The sequence below is a fragment of the Acanthochromis polyacanthus genome, chromosome 10, assembly GCF_021347895.1.
Source record: "Acanthochromis polyacanthus isolate Apoly-LR-REF ecotype Palm Island chromosome 10, KAUST_Apoly_ChrSc, whole genome shotgun sequence".
In the NCBI taxonomy this organism is placed as follows: Eukaryota; Metazoa; Chordata; class Actinopteri; family Pomacentridae; genus Acanthochromis; species Acanthochromis polyacanthus.
In genome coordinates, this window is record NC_067122.1 from 6677712 (window position 1) to 6697308 (window position 19597).

At 38.4% G+C, this 19597-nt stretch overlaps 1 protein-coding gene across 1 annotated transcript in view; it reads right to left on the reverse strand.

Moving 5' to 3' along the window:
• Positions 1-19597, reverse strand: part of LOC110954880 (protocadherin Fat 4) — a 134460-nt gene that overhangs the window by 4845 nt on the left and 110018 nt on the right. Inside the window, 5 exon segments of the mRNA XM_022199627.2 lie at positions 214-475; positions 12609-12826; positions 14426-14550; positions 15009-15188; positions 17432-17517. Of these exon segments, the coding sequence (XP_022055319.2) occupies positions 214-475; positions 12609-12826; positions 14426-14550; positions 15009-15188; positions 17432-17517 (871 nt within the window).

Consider the following 19597-nt stretch of genomic DNA (forward strand, 5'->3'; position numbering starts at 1 on the left):
TATGATGTTTTGAGATGCTGAAAGAACTTCTCTTAAATGGTGAAAATGAGGACAAGGTAGCTTTGTTCTTTTATTTTCCCTATCCAGTTCTATTCTGATCAAACTGGCAGTCTTCCAGTCTCAGAAGATTAGGTTCAGAAATGATTTGATCTGATAACCTGTGGTCTCGTTCCTCCCCAATCCAAACACCAGAAATGCACCGTTGAGCCTCACCTGCTCCGGTTTTCTGCTGAGCAGGGCCAGGTGGGATCCCTCCCAGGGAGAAGGTTACAACACTGAGTCCTCCAAAGTCCTGGGTGGGGTGCTGGATGACTCTGGGGTGGCTGCTGCCCACTTGGACCACAGTGCCCGAGCCATTCTTGACCATGTGGAGAGTGTGCCACTGGCCGTCCGACAGCGGTGCATCTCCCACCGTCCGCTCCACCTTCCCCCCGACGCCGGCATCTGAGATGTAGTGGACGTTACCGTTTCTCAGCTGAGAGGAAACAGAGATGGAGGTTTGGTTAAGTGCTGACGGTAAACTCTAAGTACATGTGAGGTGCTTTTTGGTGGCTCCTGTAAAAGCTTTTTTACCTGAGTGAAAGAGACAAACAGAAGTAGCCTTGACTCGACGTACAAATATATGAAAAACCTTGACGCTCTCCAACCAAAGCACTCAAAATCACACTTTCTTTTTTGTTTTTTTTCAAGTAAGAATGTAGTAAACATGTCTAAGATCCCATGCTGTGCCAGACCTTGGTAAGATTTTACTTGTGACTCATTTTGTTTGAGACTCATTATCTTATCTCAACCTTAAGACCAAGCCTGTCTGCACTGACAGTCCTTTCAATGACATTTTAACCGTGTGAATGTGTTATCTTTACTCCTCCAAGGAACGCAGCGGAGTTATGTGATGATCGGTGTGCGCTTGTCTGTGAATCCATCTGTCTGTCTGTCTGTCCATGCGCAACATCACTCAAAAATGGACTAATGATTTGGATGAAATTTTCAGGGAAAGTCAGAAATGACACAAGGACGACCTCATTAAATTTTTGCAGTGATGCAGCTTATAGTCTGGATCTTTGTTCAGAATTTCCTATTGCCAGATATAGCTACCAGCACAGCGTCGCTGTAACCATGACAACAAGTGAACACTGTGTCAGTCACCTGCTGGCGAACACACGATTGCGATCCTACTACAAATTGATTGTGATTTATTAGTTGGAAATCATACAAGGAACAAATGATTGAAATGTGGAGTGTTTCTGAGTCCCATCACTCCCTGCTGCCCGCTACATATTTAGGTCATGCAATGTAACAAAGCCCAGTCAGACAATGGTGAAGCTCCTGATGTTTCACAAAGTCTTATTCACGTTCAGCCGTCAGTCTTATTTTGAACACAAATTCAACTTTTTGCCCTTCTCTCCTTTCTTCAGGAAACACTGTAAGAGCTTGTCCCCAATGCAGCTAGGTGCTTCTAAGTTTAGACACATCCATTGCTTGACAGCAACAATATGGAACCGTTTTCTTTCATCTCTACGTGAAATTTTAGACTTTTTTGTAAGCTTCGTCGTCATATTAAGAAACCGCTTGTTCAATAGGCGCTTCTTGTGGGGCTGGAATACGTCATAGTAACCAATGACGTATTCCAGCCCCACATGTCCACATGTCCTCGAAAACATGTCAAAAACGTTGTAGTTTAATATGTCATCTAAAATGTGACAAAAAAAGTCATAGTTTAGTATGTCGTCCAAAATGTGACAAAAACGTCACAGGTTAGTATGTCGTCCAAAATGTGACAAAAACATCACAGGTTAGTATGTCGTCCAAAATGTGACAAAAACGTCACAGGATAGTATGTCGTCCAAAATGTGACAAAAATGTCACAGGATAGTATGTCGTCCACAATGTGACAAAAACGTCACAGGATAGTATGTCGTCCACAATGTGACAAAAACGTCACAGGATAGTATGTCGTCCACAATGTGACAAAAACGTCACAGGATAGTATGTCGTCCAAAATGTGACAAAAACGTCACAGTTTAGTATGTCGTCCAAAATGTGGAAAAAACGTCACAGTTTAGTATGTCGTCAAAATGTGACAAAAACGTCACAGTTTAGTATGTCGTCCAAAATGTGGAAAAAAAACGTCACAGTTTAGTATGTCGTCCAACAACTGAAAAAAGAAAGTGCCCAGGTAGCTCAACTGGTTGAGATGCTGATCCATAAACAGGATTGTGTCAGAGACCCAGGTTCAATTCCAGCTCAGGGCGATTTATTGCAGGTCTTCCCTTGATGAAGTCTCTATTAAGTCTGTTACTTTGATGTAGTTTTTGTTCCATTTTGGTGTTTTTAAGGTTTTTCTATGTGTTTCTTCAACTTTTCTTCAGTTTTTGTATTTTATAATAAAAATATCCTACCCCAGGCCTTGTGTTTTTCGTCCAAGTTTAGGATGTGGTCCAAAATATGACAAAAACATCAATTTAGTATGTGGTAAAAAAATATGACAAAAACGTCCAAAATGAGACAAAAACGTCAGAGTTTAGTATGTCGTCCAAAATGTGCAAAAAATGTCATAGTTTAGTATGTCGTCCAAAATGTGACAAAAACGTCACAGGATAGTATGTCGTCCAAAATGTGACAAAAACGTCACAGGATAGTATGTCGTCCAAAATGTGACAAAAACGTCATAGTTTAGTATGTCGTCCAAAATGTGGAAAAAACGTCACAGGATAGTATGTCGCCCAAAATGTGACAAAAACGTCACAGGATAGTATGTCGTCCAAAATGTGACAAAAACGTCACAGGATAGTATGTCGTCCAAAATGTGACAAAAACGTCATAGTTTAGTATGTCGTCCAAAATGTGGAAAAAAAAGTCATAGTTTAGTATGTCGTCCAAAATGTGACAAAAAAGTCATAGTTTAGTATATCGTCCAAAATGTGACAAAAATGTCCAAAATACAATTAAAAAGGTCATAGGTAAGTATGTTGTCCAACAACTGAAAAAAAGGTGCCCAGTTAGCTCAACTGGTTGGGGTGCTGATCCATAAACAGGATTGTGTCAGAGACCCAGGTTCAATTCCAGCTCAGGGCGATTTATTGCAGGTCTTTCCTTGATGAAGTCTCTATTAAGTCTGTTACTTTGATGTAGTTTTTGTTCCATTATTGGTGTTTTTAAGGTTTTTCTCTGTGTTTCTTCAACTTTTCTTCAGTTTTTGTATTTTATAATAAAAATATCCTACCCCAGGCCTTGTGTTTTTCTTCCAAGTTTAGGATGTGGTCCAAAATATGACAAAAACATCAATTTAGTATGTGGTAAAAAAATATGACAAAAACGTCAGAGGTTAGTATGTCGCCCAATATGTGACAAAAACGTCAGAGTTTAGTATGTCGTCCAAAATGTGCAAAAAACGTCATAGTTTAGTATGTCGTCCAAAATGTGGAAAAAAAACGTCATAGTTTAGTATGTCGTCCACAATGTGACAAAAATGTGCAAAATTTGACAAAAACGTCATAGGTTAGTATGTTGTCCAAAATGTGACAAAAACGTCATAGTTTAGTATGTTGTCCAAAATGTGACAAAAACGTCATAGTTTAGTATGTCGCCCAAAATGTGACAAAAAAGTCATAGTTTAGTATGTCGTCCAAAATGTGGAAAAAAACGTCATAGTTTAGTATGTCGTCCAAAATGTGACAAAAACGTCATAGGTTAGTATGTCGTCCAAAATGTGACAAAAAAGTCATAGGTTAGTATGTCGTCCAAAATGTGACAAAAACGTCATAGGTTAGTATGTCGTCCAAAATGTGACAAAAATGTCCAAAATACAATTAAAAAGGTCATAGGTAAGTATGTCGTCCAACAACTGAAAAAAGGTGTCCAGGTAGCTCAACTGGTTGAGATGCTGATCCATAAACAGGATTGTGTCAGAGACCCAGGTTCAATTCCAGCTCAGGGCGATTTATTGCAGGTCTTTCCTTGATGAAGTCTCTATTAAGTCTGTTACTTTGATGTAGTTTTTTTTTTCCATTATTGGTGTTTTTAAGGTTTTTCTCTGTGTTTCTTCAACTTTTCTTCAGTTTTTGTATTTTATAATAAAAATATCCTACCCCAGGCCTTGTGTTTTTCTTCCAAGTTTAGGATGTGGTCCAAAATATGACAAAAACATCAATTTAGTATGTGGTAAAAAAATATGACAAAAACGTCAGAGGTTAGTATGTCGTCCAAAATGTGACAAAAACGTCAGAGTTTAGTATGTCGTCCAAAATGTGACAAAAACGTCATAGGTTAGTATGTCGTCTTAAATGTGACAAAAACGTCATTGTTTAGTATGTCGCCCAAAATGTGACAAAAAAGTCAAAGGTTAGTGTGTCGTCTTAAATGTGACAAAAACGTCATTGTTTAGTATGTCGCCCAAAATGTGACAAAAAAGTCATAGTTTAGTATGTCGTCCAAAATGTAGAAAAAAACGTCATAGTTTAGTATGTCGTCCAAAATGTGACAAAAACGTCATAGGTTAGTGTGTCGTCCAAAATGTGACAAAAAAGTCATAGTTTAGTATATCGTCCAAAATGTGACAAAAATGTCCAAAATACAATTAAAAAGGTCATAGGTAAGTATGTCGTCCAACAACTGAAAAAAAGGTGCCCAGTTAGCTCAACTGGTTGAGATGCTGATCCATAAACAGGATTGTGTCAGAGACCCATGTTCAATTCCAGCTCAGGGCGATTTATTGCAGGTCTTTCCTTGATGAAGTCTCTATTAAGTCTGTTACTTTGATGTAGTTTTTGTTCCATTATTGGTGTTTTTAAGGTTTTTCTCTGTGTTTCTTCAACTTTTCTTCAGTTTTTGTATTTTATAATAAAAATATCCTACCCCAGGCCTTGTGTTTTTCTTCCAAGTTTAGGATGTGGTCCAAAATATGACAAAAACATCAATTTAGTATGTGGTAAAAAAATATGACAAAAACGTCAGAGGTTAGTATGTCGTCCAAAATGTGACAAAAACGTCAGAGTTTAGTATGTCGTCCAAAATGTGACAAAAACGTCATAGTTTAGTATGTCGTCCAAAATGTGACAAAAATGTGAAAAATTTGACAAAAATGTCTTAGGTTAGCATGTCGTCCAAAATGTGACAAAAACGTCATAGTTTAGTATGTCATCCAAAATGTGGAAAAAAACGTCATAGTTTAGTATGTCGTCCAAAATGTGACAAAAACGTCAGAGTTTAGTATGTCGTCCAAAATGTGCAAAAAACGTCATAGTTTAGTATGTCGTCCAAAATGTGGAAAAAAACGTCATAGTTTAGTATGTCGTCCAAAATGTGACAAAAACGTCAGAGTTTAGTATGTCGTCCAAAATGTGACAAAAATGTGCAAAATTTGACAAAAACGTCATAGGTTAGTATGTCGTCCAAAATGTGACAAAAACGTCATCGGTTAGTATGTCGTCCAAAATGTGACAAAAACGTCATTGTTTAGTATGTCGCCCAAAATGTGACAAAAAAAGTCATAGTTTAGTATGTCGTCCAAAATGTGACAAAAACGTCATAGGTTAGTATGCCGTCCAAAATGTAACAAAAATGTCCATAATACAATTAAAAAGGTCATAGGTAAGTATGTCGTCCAACAAGTGGAAAAAAAAGGAGCCCAGGTAGCTCAACTGGTTGAGATGCTGATCCATAAACAGGATTGTGTCAGAGACCCAGGTTCAATTCCAGCTCAGGGCGATTTATTGCAGGTCTTTCCTTGATGAAGTCTCTATTGAGTCTGTTACTGTGATGTAGTTTTTTTTCCATTATTGGTGTTTTTAAGGTTTTTCTCTGTGTTTCTTCAACTTTTCTTCAGTTTTTGTATTTTATAATAAAAATATCCTACCCCAGGCCTTGTGTTTTTCTTCCAAGTTTAGGATGTGGTCCAAAATATGACAAAAACATAAGTTTAGTATGTCGTCCAAAATGTAAAAAAACGTCATAGTTTAGTATGTCGTCCAAAATGTGACAAAAAAGTCCAAAATATGATAAAACGTCATAGGTTAGTATGTAGTCCAAAATGTGACAAAAACGTCATCGTTCAGTATGTCGTCCAAAATATGACAAAAAAGTCATACTTTAGTATGTCGTCCGAAATGTGACAAAAAAATCATAGTTTAGTATGTCATCAAAAATGTGGAAAAAAACGTCATAGTTTAGTATGTCGTGCGAAATGTGACAAAAACGTCATAGGTTAGTATGTCGTCCAAAATGTGACAAAAATGTCCAAAATACAATTAAAAAGGTCATCGGTAAGTATGTCGTCCAACAACTGAAAAAAAGGAGCCCAGGTAGCTCAACTGGTTGAGATGCTGATCCATAAACAGGATTGTGTCAGAGACCCAGGTTCAATTCCAGCTCAGGGCGATTTACTGCAGGTCTTCCCTTGATGAAGTCTCTATTGAGTCTGTTACTTTGATGTAGTTTTTTTTTTCCATTATTGGTGTTTTTAAGGTTTTTCTGTGTGTTTCTTCAACTTTTCTTCAGTTTTTGTATTTTATAATAAAAATATCCTACCCCAGGCCTTGTGTTTTTCTTCCAAGTTTAGGATGTGGTCCAAAATATGTGAAAAACATCAGTTTAGTATGTGGTAAAAAATGTGACAAAAACGTCATAGGTTAGTATGTCGTCCAAAATGTAAAAAAACGTCATAGTTTAGTATGTCGTCCAAAATGTGACAAAAAAGTCCAAAATATGATAAAAACGTCATAGGTTAGTATGTAGTCCAAAATGTGACAAAAACGTCATCGTTTAGTATGTCGTCCAAAATATGACAAAAAAGTCATACTTTAGTATGTCGTCCGAAATGTGACAAAAAAATCATAGTTTAGTATGTCATCAAAAATGTGGAAAAAAACGTCATAGTTTAGTATGTCGTCCAAAATGTGACAAAAACGTCAGTTTGTCGTCCAAAATGTGAAAAAAATGTCATAGTTTTGGATGTCGTCCGAAATGTGACAAAAAAATCATAGTTTAGTATGTCGTCCAAAATGTGACAAAAACGTCATAATTTTGTTTGTCGTCCAAAATGTGACAAAAACGTCATAGTTTAGTATGTCGTCCAAAATGTGACAAAAACGTCACAGTTTAGTATGTCGTCTAAAATGTGACAAAAACGTCAGTTTGTCGTCCAAAATGTGAAAAAAATGTCATAGTTTTGGATGTCGTCCGAAATGTGACAAAAAAATCATAGTTTAGTATGTCGTCCAAAATGTGACAAAAACGTCACAAGTTTGTATGTCGTCCAAAATATGACAAAAACTTCATAGTTTAGTATGTCGTCCAAAATGTGACAAAAACGTCACAGTTTAGTATGTCGTCTAAAATGTGACAAAAATGTCAAAAATATGATAGAAACGTCACAGGTTAGTATGTCGTCCAAAAAGTGACAAAAACGTCATAGTTTAGTATGTTGTCCAAAATGTGACAAAAACGTCATAGGTTAGTATGTCGTCCAAAATGTGACAAAAAAGTCATAGTTTAGTATGTCGTCCAAAATGTGACAAAAACGTCATAGTTTAGTATGTCGTCCAAAATGTGACAAAAACGTCATAATTTTGTTTGTCGTCCAAAATGTGACAAAAACGTCACAAGTTTGTATGTCGTCCAAAATATGACAAAAACTTCATAGTTTAGTATGTCGTCCAAAATGTGACAAAAATGTCAAAATATGATAAAAACGTCATAGTTTAGTATGTCGTCCAACAACTGAAAAAAAGGTGCCCAGGTAGCTCAACTGGTTGAGAGGCAGATCCATCAACAGAATTGCATCAGAGACACAGGTTCAATTCCAGCTGAGGGCTATTTATTGCAGGTCTTCCCTTGACAAAGTCTCTACTGAGTCTGTTACTTTGATGTAGTTTTTGTTCCATTATTGGTGTTTTTGAGGTTTTTCTCTGTGTTTCTTCAACTTTTCCTCAGTTTTTGTATTTTATAATAAAAATATCCTTCCCCAGGCCTTGTGTTTTTCTTCCAAGTTTAGGATGTGGTCCAAAATATGACAAAAAACCTCAGTTTAGTATGTTGTCCAAAATGTGACAAAAACATCATAGTTTTGTACATTGTCAAAAACGTGGAAAAAAACGTCATAGATTAGTATGTCGTCCAAAATGTGGCAAAAACATCATAGTTTAGTATGTCGTCCAAAATGTGACAAAAACGTCATAGTTTAGTATGTCGTCCAAAATGTGACAAAAACGTCATAATTTTGTTTGTCGTCCAAAATGTGACAAAAACGTCACAAGTTTGTATGTCGTCCAAAATATGACAAAAACTTCATAGTTTAGTATGTCGTCCAAAATGTGACAAAAATGTCAAAATATGATAAAAACGTCATAGTTTAGTATGTCGTCCAACAACTGAAAAAAGGTGCCCAGGTAGCTCAACTGGTTGAGAGGCAGATCCATCAACAGAATTGCATCAGAGACACAGGTTCAATTCCAGCTGAGGGCTATTTATTGCAGGTCTTCCCTTGACGAAGTCTCTACTGAGTCTGTTACTTTGATGTAGTTTTTGTTCCATTATTGGTGTTTTTGAGGTTTTTCTCTGTGTTTCTTCAACTTTTCCTCAGTTTTTGTATTTTATAATAAAAATATCCTTCCCCAGGCCTTGTGTTTTTCTTCCAAGTTTAGGATGTGGTCCAAAATATGACAAAAAACCTCAGTTTAGTATGTTGTCCAAAATGTGACAAAAACATCATAGTTTTGTACATTGTCAAAAACGTGGAAAAAAACGTCATAGATTAGTATGTCGTCCAAAATGTGGCAAAAACGTCATAGGTTAGTATGTTGTCCAAAATGTGACAAAACCGTCATAGGTTAGTTTGTCGTCCAACAACTGAAAAAAAGGTGCACAGGTAGAAAAAAACGTCATAGGTTAGTATGTCATCCAAAATGTGACAAAAAAGTCATCGTTTAGTATGTCATCCAAAATGTGGAAAAAACGTCATAGTTTAGTATGTCGTCCAAAATGTGACAAAACCGTCATAGGTTAGTTTGTCGTCCAACAACTGAAAAAAGGTGCACAGGTAGAAAAAAATGTCATAGGTTAGTATGTCGTCCAAAATGTGACAAAAACGTCATTGTTTAGTATGTCATCCAAAATGTGGAAAAAACGTCATAGTTTAGTATGTCGTCCAAAATGTGACAAAAACATCATAGGTTAGTATGTCGTCCAAAATGTGACAAAAACGTCATAGGTTAGTATGTTGTCCAAAATGTGACAAAACCGTCATCGGTTAGTTTGTCGTCCAAAATGTGACAAAAACGTCATAGTTTAGCATGTCGTCCAAAATGTGACAAAAACGTCACAGGTTAGTATGTTGTCCAAAATGTGACAAAACCGTCATAGGTTAGTTTGTCGTCCAACAACTGAAAAAAGGTGCACAGGTAGAAAAAAACGTCATAGGTTAGTATGTCATCCAAAATGTGACAAAAAAGTCATCGTTTAGTATGTCATCCAAAATGTGGAAAAAACGTCATAGCTTCATATGTCATCCAAAATACGACAAAAACGTCATAGTTTAGCATGTCGTCCAAAATGTGACAAAAACGTCATAGGTTAGTATGTCGTCCAAAATGTGACAAAAACGTCATAGGTTAGTATGTCGTCCAAAATGTGACAAAAACGTCATTGTTTAGTATGTCATCCAAAATGTGGAAAAAACGTCATAGCTTCGTATGTCGTCCAAAATATGACAAAAACATCATAGGTGTATGTCGTCCAAAATATGACAAAAACGTCATAGGTTAGTATGTCGTCCAACAACTGAAAAAAAGGTGCCCACGTAGTAAAAAACGTCATAGGTTAGTATGTCGTCCAAAATGTGACCAGAAATGTCGTAGGTTAGTATGTCGTCCAAAATGTGACAAAAATGTCATACTTTAGTATGTCGTCCAAAATGTGACAAAAACATCGTCATTTAGTATGTCATTCAAAATGTGGAAAAAAATTAGCCAATAGTGAGTAATGCCACAAGCATGGCACAAAATGCTCAGAAATTGTTCAGGGTTTGGATGGTTACTCTGAAACCATCATCACAATATAACTCTATCATGGGTCCATAAATGACAACAGATAAGTATCACATACAGAGTGTAGACCCAAGCTGGTAAAAGTGGCATTTTTCAGATTAATGCAATAACTTATCATCTCAGCATCAATCATGACCAATGAGAGGAAGTGTTCCCTCCACAAAACTACCACGACAGTCCTTTCAGACTCTGCTATTGAGGTCAAAAACAAAAATGCAGCTTGATGCTCGTAAATCTCTCCCCCAGCGGGGCGCACTGCAGTTTTTCATGTTCTTGAAAATTGTGTGTGTAACTAGTGCCACTCAGCCAGAAGACGATCAGAAGCTTTTGAACAACAAATTTAGAGAGAACGTACTCATTTGACTGCCCGCAGGAGAAAGCTGTTTGCCGAGGAGAAAAGGATGGAGTGTATCTTTAAAAGAAATTAATCAAGCTCACTCTGTCATGGACAACAAATTTGTGGCTTACACCGTGTATGGTAATCTCATGTGTTCTCCCCACTTCGATGGAAAAGTAATCCTGTTCTCCAACCTTTTCAAAGACCCCAAAAATCAGCAATGATAAGTAGCTTCCGGAAGAATTGATTTAAAATGGGAAAAGCGGAAAGTCCCCAAAGCCAAAGAATACTCAGCGTTCTAAAGCTGGAAAACCAATCATGGACTTCATCTATTAAACATCTTGCTTTTTATATCTGAGTTTATATAGTCCTCTGTCTCAACATACAGTATAGACATATACAGTATGTATTCCCCCACCACTCTTTTTTTAAGCCTTCATAGCACTTCTAATACTCCTCTGGACTGTTTTCAGAAGCCGTGATGGTGATTTGATGAGCACCAGAAGCTCCTCAGAGCCGGAAAACAAAATCATAAGAGAGAAAGCCCGATGCTAAAGTGGGAAGGGGTTGATGGCGCTGAGAGTGGAGGGTGTCTAAAAGGAAAATTGAAGAGGATAAATAGACCGCTCAGGCCTCTTTGGACAGCTGCCCGGGATCAGTCGGAGGGGAGGGAGATCAGGACAGGATGAGAGGGGAGAAAAGAGGAATGGGACTAAAGGGAGGCGGCTCAGAAAGACCAATGTAGCTTTGCTATAGTTTATACAAGGAGAGAGTGTGGGCTGATGGAGGGCTGGTGGAAGGGGTGAAGACAGTGTGAGGGTGAAAACATGTACAGATGCATATGTGGACATATTTGGGATTCGAAGGTATGGTGAGGACAAACATGCTCGAGGCTGTGTTTGACTATAGATGCTGTTGGTGATGCATCGCATCATCTGGCGGCCACGTTGGAGGTTTGCGGTTCTGTCATTTCAAATTCATGGATGACACAAAGCTTGTCTTTGTGGCAGAGTGACTACAAAAATACCATAATGATGAACTAATTGTGACTTGCACGTTAGTCGACATGGTACTAAACTCCCATTAAGCCATTATCTGATCAAATATGTTAATTTTGAATGAAATTGGATCAAGATTTGGAAGATCTGTGATGTAAATGTAAAACCTATATATGCAACATTGTTCCATGGATTCTGAAAAAGCAGGTACAATCTTTCTATCCAACAACTAAACAGATCCAAGCTATTACTTCTCATTTTTAAGGATTTATATTCCATTATTTTCTCCCATGAAGGCTTCCAAATGAATGGATGACACAAAGCTTTTATGTGTGACAGAACTGACTTTAAAAAAATACCATAATGGTAAACTAACTGTGACTTGCATGTTAGCTAACATGCCCTTGAGTGATTTTATTTTACCTTTACTTACACCCTACCCTAATATTCTGTGTTGTCTCGTTGTTTACCCATTGTTGAATACACTTGCTGCTGTCGCAACAAAATTTTCCTCTGGGCATTAATAAAGTCTAAGTCCAGAAAACTACCCTTAGCATTCTGGCTAAGAGATAAATGCTAACATTAGCTGCTACTAGTAAAAACATAAATATATACTTCATAAAACTGGACAGATGGGGGAGATTTGTGATGCAAATGTAAGCCTATATAAGCAGCAATGGTCAATAAATTCCAAAAAAGCAGCCACAGTTCTATTCGACAACTGCATAGATTTCAAGCCATTTTTTCTCATTTTTAAGGATTTATATTTCATTATATTCTCCTATGAAGCATTTTCCGATCCCATTTGCTACTTATTTAAAGTTCATTTTTAGGGGTTAAATCATCAACCGGAGAGGTCATTTAGTAGAAAATGGGATTAGAGATTAGTAATATACATAAAGTAACTTAAAATTTCCTCCACTAAATGCTTCTACTGCGTCAAAAGTCTGACCTGAAAAGGTTTTTTTTTTTGCAAAATCTCTTCAAAAAGTGATGCATTTCATCAACAGAATTGATCTAAGGATCCATGTAATTGCAGTTTTTCAGTTAAAAAGAAAGACTGGTACTACGTTGCCTTTGATGGATGAAAGTATGAATTATTCTGTTTGCAACTAAAGTTTTTTCTTCAAAACAGTTATATATATCAGGTTTTCTTTGATACTTTACTGTATGCTTCTACATATGCTTTGCCAAGTCAATAAACAGACACGATGTCCAAGTATCCTCTCTCACCTTCACAGTCGTGTAGTTGCTGCTCTCCTGGATGTGCAGCAGCGTGCCACTCTTGCTGCGCGTCCTGAACTTGACCTCCAAGCTGCTCAGACCGACGGAGTCTGAGGACAGACCCTGCAGAGACTGTCTCAGCAGGACGTCACGCTTCGGGCCCAGCTTCAGGGAGTAGTCCAGGCGGCCGGTGCCGTCCAGAGACAGGGCGGTGTCCGCCGTCATGTCTGCGTGAGAAAGACAGATATTATCCGGAGTCCAGTCTGACGTCACACCAGTTGCAAAGGAAAATTTCAAACTTTCATTTCCATTCTGCTATTGGCGGACAGACGGGTACAAATGATTTTCCTAATCCGACTGCCATAACCACAAATTGGTCCTTACATTCTCACCAGCGGTTACAATTATATTCCCATAGCTGAGAGATGTAGGTCAGTCGTCAGAACACACTGAACCCATATCAGGAAAACAATCACATACAGTCAGTATAGTCGCATATTATCAGTGTGTCTTTCCCCACTCTACGATGAATGTCTGCACAGTTGGAAAAAAATCTTGTTGACGGGTAATGCTCTGAATGATGGTGGACTGAATGGAACAGAGTGTTTTTATAGCCATTTTTATTAACACAGTGTTATGGCATTCTCTGTCTTGTTCATTTAAAATGCCAGTTAAATTAAAGGACTAACTGGCACTGAACATTTCATGGAATTTCTGATTCATGAAAAGGCCGAAATTATGCACCAAAAGTATTTAATTTCAATCAGGAGACGAAGGATCTGTGGCTCATGAAGTCCTCGATGCTAATATTTAGCACTGAGTCCAATTTGAGATATTTTGACCTTAAAATTCAATGAAAATGCAGGAAAATTTGATCTTAAAAACAGAGTTACTGACCACAGAGGAAACCAAACTGCAAGCATGTTCCCTTTTCTGTGCAACTTTCAAAATGCTTTAAATTATGACTTTTTATACATACAAAAGCACAGATTTCAGTGTCTGTCATACATATCAAACGCAGATATATCTGGTATGTTCTGGATGTGCAGAGAGTATTTAACACAGTTAATTAAAATGGGATTTAGAAATTAAATTAAATGAATTCATGTTTGATTGCCACGAAAAAGGTGCCACATGCACATTTCTATTCCATTACATTTTGTATTAAGCCCTCAATTGAATGATACCCATAAAGACATTTCCATCACGATGGAGAAAATAAACAAGCTGTCGCATAAAAATTCATCAGATTGCAATAAATTCCGTGTTCGATGCCCAAAATATACCAATGGAAGACCCCTCACTAAATGTCCTAATCCTTTGAAATCTAAAAAAGACTTTCCATTTGTAGTAGAAGAAAATGGCTCACATCCGTTGTCGTGCCGTAAAGCTAACCAGCAGATTTCCCACAAAATCAAACCTGATGGCAAACAAAGAAAAGTTCCCACTTCTCTCAGTAATGACCTTGTTTGTTTCCAGTAATAATAAGAAAGTCTCGGAGTAAATGTGGTAATAATTATCAGTAACGCTGCTGAACATACTGTTGCATCTTACACAGTAGCTATAAGTTTGTGGCAGTTTTCATGAGCCCCAAAGGTTCCTCAAGTCTTTTTTAGCTCTCTGATGTTGAGTTGGAGTATTTATATAATAAATAAAATACACAAATGCTTTGAAATAAAGCTCAGAGCCCAGCGATGTGGCTTATATTAAGCTACACGGTGCAGTTTGATGACTCATGAGGGATGAATCATAAATAATCATGATAGAATATTCCTTAGTAAGTGCAACCTCAGCAGAAAAGAGACACTTCAAAGGCAGTTACTTACATTTCTCACAGAACTTGCCAGTGAAGCCATCCACGCACTGGCACTGCTGCCAGAACCAGTGGTCCAAACAGGTGCCCCCATGTCTGCAGGGGCTGGCGGTGCAGGCTCCTTCCAGTCTCGGACATCTACGGACACAATGATACACAAACTGACAATCAGACAGTCACTTTGACAAGTCAGCTACACAGTCGGCAACCGGGGGGGTCCGCAGAAAAGGAAATTCCAGAAAAAGGGACAGATGAGCTGTGATTTCTCTCCTCATGCATGCGGCGATACAAAAAACCCATAAAGAACCCCGGAGAATTAGCATATTAAAAGATCCGTCCTCGCCTCACCATTCACCAGCGAGACAGAAAAGAAGAAAAAATGTCTCTGGAATTCTGCAATTGGTTTCCCCCGTCAAAAATCTGCCATTTGTATTAAAAAGAATCATCTTTTTCAAAAACTCCAGAGAGGTTTGAAAGTGTGAACAGATGTCCCGCAGCGAGAGTCGAGGAGGTTAGAGAAGACGGACAGATGGGATGAAGAGGGAGAAGATGGAGAGAAAGCGGGGCTGAGGGGGGGCGGGGTCGGCGCTGCGGACCTGTCAAGGATGCCACGTGATGCCAGCGCCTGACTGGGCTCCAGCGGGCGGCCGTTGACCGCAAACTCCATGATGCAGCCGACAAAGTCGTGGGTGGCGATCTGACCACGCCGATGAAGGATGGGATCTATTGACCTGACGCCTCCCACCGAGAGCCTGTTGGGATGCACGTCCAGGATCCTGCACACACACAATCGCACACGGACCGATGAACGGGAGCGCACAAAGACTTGAAATGCTTGCAGACACAAAAGTACATATGCACAGAAATCCTAAAGCTCACAAATGCACTCAAAGTGTTCAATGGTACGCACATTCACACACATTCACGCTTACACAGAGACACACTGGGGGTCAGCGAGTTTCACAACAACACGGTCCCGAGTCCTTTACAACATCAACCTTTTTGCAAACTTCTGTGGCCTTTCCTCATCAGCCAAACGCCATACACACACACACTCACAAAAAAACACAGAAAAACACGCTCAGGTTTTCACCCCACAAGGCCTGGCTCCCAGCAGCATGTGTGTAAAGGCAATAATCATCTAGTAATTTAATGAAGGTTTACATCATATATATTTACAACGGATGACTTCATTTGTGGAATACGATTGAAAAAAAAACACAAAAGAAAGACATGCAACTTTCACACATCCAGAGACTCTGACAGTCAAGCAATAACAAAAAAAAACAATGTCAAACACTGAAGGCTTCAACTGTCTGTGAGTGTCCACTAGTTTTGGTTTCTGATCGCATTGTCTTTTCATCATACTCAGAATGATATTGTCACATTAGGGCTATTGAATTGCAAACACTTGCCACAAAAAGAAAGAAGACTGAACTTGGCTGAAACCGGTGGAGTCATAAAATCAGATTTTTTTTACAAGCATAGCATGAAGTCAAAGTAAAATTCGATTCCATTCTGGAAAGCTTGACTTAGTGGGCCTTTGAGCCAATGTTATTTTGTTTTCCTGAGCTTTTCAAATGGCAAATTAGAGAATGTAAACTAAAGGACAACTTTACTATCTATTATTAAAGTACAGTCTCTGAAACAGACTGTAACCAAAAACTATTTTTCTCTCAATTATTCTGTTGTATGTTTTACAAATTAGTTAATCAATCTAAAAATCAATTTGTAGGCTTAAAATGGAAACTCCAATATGTTAAACGTTTTTTTTTAATTAAAGATGGCTTATGATTTAAGTCATCAGTGCGACTCTAAAAGAAAGTTTCAAGTAAACCCTTTAACAAAGTGCAGAAGTTCGGTCCGTATATTAGACAAAAATGAAACACGCTCATTAGACGTCTTACAAACACAGAGTACTTTGTGACTAACATGCAGTTTTACTGAATTGTATTTCACACTATTTCAAAATTTTGGTTATCTGACAACAAAAATTAAAAAAAAAAATGAAATGAGAATAGATTTATTGGGGATTTGGCTGTAAAGAAATACAGTATTTGTGAGCACAGAGAGCAAGAGAGAAGCAGACAGGTGTAAAATGTTTCCTGTGTGTTTTCTCCTCAGGTATTCATAAATTGTGCTGCCATCGAATTTGAAGTACTCCCAGACTTTTGAAGCCTTGAGAAACGTTTGCGCTGATTGGAGGTGGACTTTACTGCAGCAACCGTTGTTTTAAATCGTAGTATTGTGTGCAGATGATCAATGACTGAAGCTAAATGCAAATGACATCATGATGCACCTTTTACTTAGCGATGCAGAAGAAAAGCATTGATTGCAGCAAATTAAAGTAAAAACAAAAACATGCGCTGCTCAAAAATGTTAATATCGACACGTTGCCAACGTCACGGACTACGCCGACTAATCATTGCAGCTCAAGAAGCCTGATGTCAGACTCAATCCTAGTGTGGTGCTTTGTCAACCTAATGAATGCAAAGAGCTAAAATGATGAGAATGTCAGTGCAGATAAAACCAAATATACATTTCTACTGTCAGCTGTCAGATTTTCCTCTAATTGTTGCTGTTGCATTACTCAATCATTTACCTCTCAAATGTCTTTAAAAATATTAATGTTAAAGTTTACCCCGACATATGTGAGAGCTGGTAGATGTATAACTAGAAATAATAGATTTTTAGTTATCAAAAAGGGTTGGAAGTCCTTGGCCAACACCTACTAATGAGAAATAGCACATGTGTTTAATTAAACCTCCTGATTATGTCGTGTTGTTCACTTCAGAGAGCAAAGCAACAGCTGCAAAAAATCAGGGAAATACCAGGTTCTCAGAAGCTCTTGGTTATGTATGATTTTTGCAGTCTTGAAAAATTATTCACTGAGTCTTCCAGGCCTTGGAACTGTTACTGCCAACAGTATTTTCATGTTTATGGTTAGGATGGATCATAGAAACAGCTGTTCACTGTACCGTGCACTAAATGTATATATATCTGAGTGTGATGTTCTTACCAGTCCGTGTGCACTACCACGTTGCTCACAGCACAGTAGCCTGGTTCCTGGTCACTGCGACACAGGTCCACGGTCAGCGATGCAGCCTGCATGATGACAGGAACACACACATGGGCGTCACGTGTGATTCTCTTTAGGAGTAGCAGCTGTAGCTGCCTCAGACAATTACTGCTCAGGGAGGAAACAACATTTTTTAAAGCATTTCTGGCAGACTGTGGTCATCATAAACTCCAACAAGCTGTGTCACTCACTGGATTTCGTGGCAGCATGTGACCCATCAGTATCAGTCAGTCCCTCTTTATAATCACAGTCATGTGGGAGTGAATGTCGTGTTGGCTCAGTCACTCAGCAGACTTGAGCTGTAGTTGAGGAATATTTAATGTAGGTATGAATGAACTCATTGGCTGGGTTCAGTGTCAGCGGGTGGAGCCAAAGTTCCACAGTTTATTAGAAAAAGTAGCCTCTTGGTGCAGCTGCACTCTTGCTGTTAATGACGAAACACAGGCTACCAGTCAAACTGAGATCGAGTCAAAGTAGACGACGACATGAAGAAAATAAATCAATTCAACCTTGAACCAGGTGAATAAATGTCACTTGATCATTGGCTGGGTTTCAGTCCCTATTTTACTCGTTACAATTTGTTGTTCTCACGCTATGAAGGACTTGTTTTAGCTGAATTTTGCTGGAAGAACCCTGCTTACCTGCTAATTATTTCCACTTTCAGGTCTGGTTGATTTTCCCTGGAAATTTTGAGCATCTAACATTTTATACCTTGCATTCTGGTGAATCTTTATGTGCCCTTTCTGCAACATTTTATGGTGGAAATGTCTTTATTTACAGTATGTAAAAACACTCAGGTATTCTAGCAACAATTCAAAGTTCTTTACTTCTTTCATGTTTTAATTAGGGGGACAAATGCACATTCTGAACACTGTGGGACACCTATTTCCATGTTCCTTCCTCAAGTCTACACCTATGCATGTACACTATTGTTCAAAAATGTGGGGTAACCCAGGCAATTCCATGAAAACTTACACTTTTATTCATGTGCTAACATAATCGCACAAGGGTTTTCTAATCATCAATGAGCCTTTCAACACCATTAGCTAACACAATGTAGCATTAGAACACAGGAGTGATGGTTGCTGGAAATGTTCCTCTGTACCCCTATGGAGATATTCCATTAAAAATCAGCCATTTCCAGCTGGAATAGTCATTTACCACAATAACAATGTCTAGACTGTATTTCCTATTAATTTAATATTATTTTCACTGAAAAAGCTGTTTTCCTTCAGAAATAAGGACACAAGTGACCCCAAACTTTTGAATGAGTGTATATGAAGCAAATAGAAAGCTACAGAACAGAAGCTGCTCAGTCAGAGCAAGCCTGGATCTGTGCGAATGTAACAAAATCCACCTACCAGCATCTCTAAAGCTCATTAGTTAGCTTCAGATGTAGATAAGAGTGGTATCAATCCTCTGATGTAACTGTTCACCAGAAGGTGAATAAGTCTTTCCAGTATTCCTAAAAAGCTCCACCAAAGATAGTGACACCTTTAGTACTAAAACACATCATTTGAGTTTGTGTTACTTTGTACCACTTCTGCATACTTCTTGAGGTTTCAGCAGGCACAACAGGACTAGATCCTTGATCTTGTTTCAGCATGATTCTCGGCCTGAATACCACTTTATTGTTTGCACGTCTTTCGAACGAAACCGACGAGAGCATGTCAGACTAAATATCTTCTCATGTACTGCAGGCATAACTTTCACTCCAGGGTTCTGGCTCCACCAACTGAGGGTTACTTCACCCAATTAAACTGCAGTATTTCTCCCTGAACATTTGTGCAACTCGGTCCTGTTCATTGGTTACTGTGCGCTTTGTCCACCACAAGGCATTCAGACGTTATTTTTTTTTAATCATTCATCACAGAGTCTGATGGAGGAGTGGCACAGAAATGCCATCCATTACAACAAACATTCCCTATTTCCTGGCAATGGCAGTCAAGCTTTTGTCCAGATGTGGGTTATTCTCTGAGAGGGAACGACCCCACTCGGCAGAAGAGAAATGGCCTGGTGAGGAAACTGTCCGGAAAAGTGTGTGAAAGTGTTGAAAAACCGGGGCAATCACGCTCCACCTCTCCTGGAGCTTAAGTAAACATGGAC